We start from the raw sequence: 7,597 nt of genomic DNA on the forward strand, positions 1-7,597 counted from the left end.
CATCGGGCCAGGCTCGCCTCTGGGGTCCTTGTGCACCTGGACAGGAGAGTTCAGGGAGGGCAGGGCCGGGCCTGGGATCCAGGTCGGCGTGTCCTGCCATGGGGCACGCCGTTTACCCAACCCTGCGCTCAGAGAGCACCGCTCTTTCCGAAGGGAAAACCGAGGTCCAGGCGGGGACAGGGACTCAGTGGCAGCTGCTCAGCGCCACAGCCCAGGCCTTTTTTGTCCTGCCAGAGCTATGCGTATGGGGTGGACCCTAGGAAGTCCAGCTATGAGTCAACTCTGAGTATCCAGGGGACGGGACAGTGTCTGCTGGCCGGGGAATACCCCACTTCCGCAGCTGTGGGTGACCGTGGTGATTCAGCTGCCCTCTGCCCACCCAGAGGGGGCGCCGCCCCGCGCCAGGGGGAGGGGTGGTGCTGGAGGGCCGAGGGGGAGCCTTAAGGGGTCCCACGGCCCAGCTCCGCTGGATATCGAGGTTTCACGGAACTACTGTGGCCAGAGACAGGAAGACACGAGATTCGTTCTGAGATGGGGACTGTGGGCTCGTCTTTTGAAGATGACCTGGTTTTGGGGGGGTGGGGGTGGACTGCACTATGGGGTACCCCAGTGTCTCCCGCCCTGTGTATGGAGGCTGCCTTAGCGCTGGGTGGGGAGGGGCCTTTTCCCCATCGATGCTGCGAGAGGGGCAGACAGGCCGGCCACTCCAGCTTAGGGGGCTCTGATGGGCAGATGCGCAAGCCGATGGCGGAGGAGGCGCTGCTGGAGCGAATGCCAGGACGATGGGGGAGGGGCTGCGAGCGAGAGGACGGCGTGAGGGCGGGGCGAAGCCCCACTCGGGGATCCCCCTGGCCCGCTCCGCCCCTCCCGGCTCTGGGGGCGGGGCCAGGGCTCTGGGGGCGGGGCCTGGCCCGGGGTTCAGCCCAGCTTCCCGGGCGGGGCGCGGGCGGTGGCAGCGGAGGCGGGGCCGGGACCTCACCCGCCGGCAGGCGCTGGAGCCGGGCGGGAGCGGCAGCCGGAGCTGGCGGGAGTCAGAGCGCCCCGCAGGCCCGGCCAGAGCCCATTCGAGCCCGCCGCGGGGCACCCGTCCGAGCGCAGGCGCCGGCCGGCGAGTCAGCCGCACGCCCTGGGCACTGGCGGAGGCAGCGAGCAGCGACCCCCCGGCAGCACCCGGCACTGGAGCCCGGATCGCCTGTGACCGGGCCTGGTCACGCCTGACCACGTAGGAGGGTCCTGGAGTCTGGGTCCCACCCTCACGCACTGGGAACTGAAGAGGGAAAAGGAGGATTGCATCTAAGAGCACAGGCAGGAAGCAAAGTGGAGATCTCACCTGGCACTGGGCGGAGGTGCCCAAAGCTTACCAGGCCAAGCTCGAGCACCAGACCGGCAGCCACGACCTGGGCACAGGGGGCCAGGACCTGGGTTCTACCTACGCTGAGCCCGGGACTCAGTCAGCTTAGTGCCAGGATCTCGGTGGGCATGGGCCTGGCACGAGGAGCCACCCTTTTACCTGTCTGAGACAGGGCACGAGTCTGAAGAACGGGGATCTGGCCTAGCCCCAACCCGGGGCCCTCTGTTGACCCAGAGCTGGTCACTGGGGAGCCCACCTCCTGCCCCAGCCCCCCTAGGGCAGATGTGCCGCTGCGTACCCGAGCATCATGAAGGCAAGATGATCTCAGCTGGGGCTGGTGGTGCCCAAGCAGCTGGGCCCCCCGAGCGGCCCTCCCGCAGTCCCCAGGCCCTCGGGCAGCCAGGCCGGGCCCGAGTGGCCGCGGTGGCCCTGGTCTGGCTGCTGGCGGGAGCTAGCATGTCAAGCCTCAACAAGTGGATCTTCACCGTGCATGGCTTTGGACGACCCCTGCTGCTCTCGGCACTGCACATGCTGGCGGCAGCCCTGGCATGCCACTGGGGGGCGCGACGCCCCTTGCCGGCTCGCACCTGCCACCGGGTGCTGCTGCTCAGCCTTACCTTCGGCACCTCGATGGCCTGCGGCAACGTGGGCCTGAGCGCCGTGCCACTGGACCTGGCGCAGCTGGCCACAACCACCACGCCACTGTTCACACTGGCCCTGTCGGCCCTGCTGCTCGGCCGCCGCCACCACCCCCTGCAGTTTGCTGCCATGGGCCCGCTCTGCCTGGGGGCCGCCTGCAGCCTGGCTGGAGAGCTCCGGGCCCCCCTCGCCGGCTGCGGCTTCCTGTTGGTGGCCACCTGCCTCCGAGGTCTCAAGTCAGTTCAGCAGAGTGAGTGCTCGGGTCACTGGCCGAGGAGGTGGAGGTTGGAGTTGGGTGTGTGGCCTGGATGGCCAAATGAGGGGGTATGGCTGTTACCCCGTTTTATAGATGAGGAAGGAGAAGCTCATGGCTTTGGAAGAAGCAGAAACGGGGGCTCAGAGAAGGCAAAATGGAAGCTCACCCCATATCTGTGTCCTGTGCTTGATCTTATTAGATCTGCACACAAGGCCCCGTGATTGAGTCTGGTACCAAGTTGTCCCTGTTTTACAGAAAGGTGGAGTGGCCTTGGGCCACGTGGCCTATGAGCAGCAAAGGCAGGATTTGAACCCATGCTGTTAAGACTGGAACCCAGAGGGTGGCATGCCATGGGAGAGAGAAGGCGGATGAGGCCTGTGAGCTGAGCTTTGGAACACGAGGGGTTTGGTTAATTCTAGAAAGAGCTGATTATCCCACATTAGGACAGGCTGGTCATGTTGACTTCAAGTCGTCATGACAATCACTACATTCATCCAATTTACAGAAGAGGAATGAGAGGCAAAGAGGTTCTGGGATTTGACCAGGGTCACGTGGCTACTAAAGACCGGAAACCTGGTGGTGTGACTCTGGGGCCCAACTCTGATGAGAGGGGGCAGGTGGGGCTCCGGGCAGAGGGTGGGACTGAGGCTTCAGGCCCGGACCCTGCTAAATCACCCCGCCTAAGGGTGGAGACCACCTTCTGCCTGTCCTGTTGAGGGGCATCTGAGTCACGGCCCCCACCTTCTCTTGCCTCAACCCGAGGTAGGCATGGGAGAGTCCAGGGTGCCCACATGGTGGGGGGGGGAGGCTTGGCTTCCAGCCATACCTTTGGTTATATTCACTGGGTGACCTTGGGCAAGTCCAGGCCTTGTCTGGGCCTCAGTCTCCCCATTTGTTCAATAGAGGGGGATGGAGATGAAGGACCCTCTTGCTCTCCCTTCCAGCTCAGAAATCTATGACCCATGCCTGGGAGAAGGAAGAAAGTGGGGAGTGGGGGCTCCAAGGGCTGTGGGAGTAGGGGGCAGCCTGCAGCTGGGGGAGGTTGAGGTCAGAGGTCAGCTCTGCCCTGGTATCTTCTGAGCCTGGACCCAGAGGCCCTGTCCCCCCCATCCTCCTGGGACCTGAGGCGGGGCCAAAGCCCAGTTCTATTTTTGCCCTCAGGTTACATGAGAGCTGGGGACAGCTCAGGCCTGAGCTCTGGGCATGAGCTGGCAATGGGAAACCTGACCCTGGGGGCCCTCCCAGGCAGGCCCGCGGCTTTGAAGGCCCCAGCCCTGATGCCCACACCTCACCTGCTGAGGCCAGCGCCCCTCCGCAGAGACCCAAGGACCCCTGGCCTGCAGGAGGGGCTCTGGGTAACAGGCACTCAGGCCCACGTTGCTGTCGGTACCTGGCACTGGGCCGCTTCTTGGCCTCTGCTAGCTCCTTCCTTCTCTCCCGAGTCTCAGATGTCCTGGCCCTGTTCCCCATCACAGCTCCGTGCCCTGTATTAGAGCCACCGTGTACCTGCCTGCCTTCCACCACGTAGGAGCTCTGGGGGCGGCAGACAAGCTTTGAGGCATCTCCACGTTCCCAGCACCCAGGACAGGGCCTGGTCCAGGGCAGCTACTTCTAAAATGGTGGGTTTATTAATGGATCTTACAACAGAATTGACTGCGTGGCTGGGTGCTAAGAGGAAGCTTGGGTCCTAGAGCCCAAGTTTCTACTACCAGAGGCTCCAGGAGAGGCCCCAAGGCCAGATTCAGACTAGAGTGGAAATGTCTGACAACAGCTCCTTTCCTGAGGCAGATCGGTTGGACTGGGGAAGAGAGTCCAGGGAGAGGAGAGTCCGGGGGGTTAGGTGGGGAAAGGGGTGATGCTGCCACATCCCATCCCCACCCCACCACCAAGGGGCTGAGAAGTGGGGTGCTAGCTTGCTTCCTGGGAGGACCTTGCTCTTAGTTGTCCCCACTGGCAGCAGGGAGCAGCCTGACCTGATCCCTGTCCTCCAAGGTGTCAGGCTGGCAGAGACGCACTCAGAAGTAGAGGTCACAGTGGCCAGTGAGAAAAGTGCCAGAGCCAAGGTGTGCGTGGCTGTGGTTGGGGCCGTTGCTTCTTCCTGGGGAGACCCAAGAAGGCTTCTCGGAGGAGGAGGAGGCATGGAGCAGTGAAAGTAATAATGCAATAACAGCAAACGCTTACTGAGCCCTCCCTCTGTGGCCACAGTGTGTCCAGCTCTTCATCTGAAAATTGTGGGAAGTGGTGTTCACGCAACAGAAAATAGGTAGGCCAGGACACCAGGCGTCTGCCGGCCAGAACAGAGTTTGGGGGCTGCAACAGCTGCCATCGTGGGCAGTTACCACTGGGCACCAGGGCTGTGTTCAGCACCCCACATGCCCTTGTGAGGGGGTGTCGTCGCTCTCCCCATACACGCACCAAGAGACTGAGGCAAAGAGGGCGTTTTGCCTGAAGTGACCCAGCTAGGAACAGATCAGGGAGAAGCTGGTCAGGAAGGAGAAGCGTCAAGAGAAGGGATGGCCGTTTGTCAGAGGCTGAAACAAAAGTGCCTTCCGAGAGGAAGAGGTTGAAGTGGAGGGCTTTGGGGCCGCCAGGGGAGCGGGCGCCAGGGAGGCAGGGTGACGGGCCCGCTGGGGCCTGGGTGGGAGTCAGCCGCCTCTGGCAGAGGGCCACTGACCTCTCCCTGGGCTGCTGGGAGGAGAGGCGGAAGGCTGGGTGGGATTGCAGGGCAGGTCGCGGTGTGCGGGGAGAGGGAAGGTGAGAGCCTTCCTGGCTGCCTGCCTCGTAGAGAGTGAAATCCCCCAATTGCGAAGTTCACCTGAAAACCCAAAAGCCTCCTGTGGCCGGACCTTCAACACACGGGCCACGGGCCCGCTCCTTCAGGGGCTAAATTTGGAGCCACCGAGTAGGAGGCGTTCCAATTATCTGCTCATTTCTAGAAATGCTTGAGTGGGAGGGACTGTTGCCTAGAGAACAAAGCCCAAACATCAGAATGAAACTGAGAAAGAAATAAAATTTCCTATTCCGAGCAGAGCCTATGAGTAAGCATCGGTGGTTGTTGGGAACGCGTGTTCCGAAGATGCAGGGACACGGGGGAGGGGCCGGGACCGATGACTCATCGCTCTCCACTAAATCTTGGAGATGGCTCCACGCCATCATTGCCCTTGGGCAGATACTGTCGCCTCACCTGAGCTGAATCTGCCTTGGGCGGTGTCCTTTTGTGAAACTGCTGGGTGGGTGACACGTGGGCACACACACAACACGGGCAAGAGAGTAGGATCCCTTCTTTCCTTGCAAAGCTAAACGGTTTCCTCCCAGTTCTGGATTCATCTCCAGCAGCCTCAGCGTTGATAACGCAAGATGCTGACACTCATTATAATCAGCGACCGACGGCCAGGTGCGAGCAGTGACTTTCTTGTCTTTTTGTCATCCCCGTGGTCATAAGTGAAGGAAGCAATGAATGGACCGTTTTGACTCAAACCGTTTATCATTTTAGAACTCTTTTTTTAAAATTGTTTATTTGAAGTTCCCGTGGTGCGTGAGGGGCATACCTGGGGCCCACCCTGTAGGTCCGTGCCTGCTATGGTGGTGAGAGGGAGTGTGTGATCCTGGCACATGGTGGGTGCCATGAGGGCCGAGCCCAAGAAAGGTGGGTGGGGGCCAGTTTTGGTGCAGGGTCTCGAGAGTGGGTTAAGAACCCAGGACTCTTCTCCAGGGCCTGGGGAGCCCCTGAAGCTATTTTTAAAAAACAGGCCTATAGAGAAGCTCGAAGCAGATAGTTGTTTCAGCCTGTGGGAGGTGGTTTGAAGTGGGCGTCAACAGGCTTTATTTCTTTTATGTGCGTTATCTTTCTTAATCTTTACTACAACCCGAATATTCGGTTTTATTATTACCCAGCTTCACAGATGAGGAAACTGAGGCTTACAGAGGTTAAGTATCTAGCAAGGGCCCAGGTCACAGCTTATAAGGAAGGGACATGTGTTGTCAACTCAGGCAGTCTGACTTTGGAGGCTTGACCTTCCTGTTAGAGCAGGGGGCACGGGGTTGCCCCCAGCAGAGAGGTCGGGGTGGGCTTCCTGGAGGAGGGGGCCATCCGTGTTGGCCAGGTGGGGTCTGTCTCCCCGCCGGGGGCTGATGGCCGCTGTCCTGGTTGCAGGTGCACTGCTGCAGGAGGAGAGGCTGGACGCGGTGACGCTGCTGTACACCACCTCGCTGCCCAGCTTCTGCCTGCTGGCGGGCGCGGCGCTGGCGCTGGAGGCGGGCGCGGCCCCGCTGCCCGCTGCCGCCGACTCGCGGCTCTGGGCCTGTATCCTGCTCAGCTGCCTCCTGTCTGTGCTCTACAACCTGGCCAGCTTCTCCCTGCTGGCCCTCACCTCCCCCCTCACCGTCCACGTGCTGGGCAACCTCACCGTTGTGGGCAACCTCGTGCTGTCCCGGCTCCTCTTTGGCAGCCGCCTCAGCGCCCTCAGCTACGTGGGAATCGCGCTCACCCTGTCAGGAATGTTCCTTTACCACAACTGTGAGTTCGTGGCCTCCTGGGCTGCCCGCCGGGGACTGCGGCGGAGGGACCGGCCTGGCAAGGGTCTCTGAGCCCTGGGGGAAGGCGTGGGCCACCGTTGACAGCCCCGGCCTGGGTCCGACCTCGGCCCCTGGCTGTAGGAAAAGGCGGGGAGCAGGCATACACCATCGCTGGGGCCCCAGGAGGGAGAGGCGCCTTCTGGAAGGGCGTCCTCGGAGGCCGCCTCCTACCCCTGCCTTCCTTACCCGTGAGACCCGACTCGCCACTGGATGGTGTGTCCCAGGCTGGCATGACTGTGCCAGCCGGACTAATTCTTGTGATCGATGTCAATTACTACGCTGAAAATGATGGGCCAAACTTTGAAGACCTCCATGCATTACAGTAACGATGATGATGGTGAAGATTCTTGGCGGCTGCACAATCCTTACCCGGTGGGGGAGGCCGCTGGGGGGCCCAAGGATGGGCCTCTTGGCTCCTCGGCTCCCCCAGGGAGTTGGGGTAGACCATGCCAACTCCAGGCAGCTACTGCAGCCTCACCCCAGGGCCCTCCCCGGTTTGGGGCCTTCCATCTTCAAATAAACTATTTTTGCTTGTACGCCTGTGTCGTCATTCCCCGGGGGGTACAGCTAAGGGAAGAGGGAAGGCACTGGGCGCACCAGCCCCCAGCCACTCCTGCGGGAAGGATGCTCTCCTTGCCCGCCCCAGCCCGGGCAGGCTGCGCCCCTGGCGCTCTGAAACCCTGTGCTGGCTGGGCCGCCGTGCCCCACTGCGGGGTCATGGCAGGGGCCTCCCCGCTGCTCTGCCCTGGCCTTTCCAGACCCCTCTGTGGCTCCGC

At 61.8% G+C, this 7,597-nt stretch overlaps 1 protein-coding gene across 1 annotated transcript; it reads left to right on the forward strand.

The window, feature by feature from the left end:
* Positions 1 to 977: 977 nt before the first annotated feature.
* On the forward strand, positions 978 to 7,357 carry SLC35E4 (solute carrier family 35 member E4). The gene is made up of 2 exons (XM_004481342.4): positions 978 to 2,240; positions 6,400 to 7,357. The coding sequence occupies exons 1-2, from the start codon at positions 1,634 to 1,636 to the stop codon at positions 6,831 to 6,833; spliced, it is 1,041 nt and encodes a 346-aa protein (XP_004481399.1). The 5' UTR covers positions 978 to 1,633; the 3' UTR covers positions 6,834 to 7,357.
* Positions 7,358 to 7,597: the final 240 nt, after the last annotated feature.

This window comes from Dasypus novemcinctus, chromosome 19 (assembly GCF_030445035.2).
Source record: "Dasypus novemcinctus isolate mDasNov1 chromosome 19, mDasNov1.1.hap2, whole genome shotgun sequence".
In the NCBI taxonomy this organism is placed as follows: domain Eukaryota; kingdom Metazoa; phylum Chordata; class Mammalia; order Cingulata; family Dasypodidae; genus Dasypus; species Dasypus novemcinctus.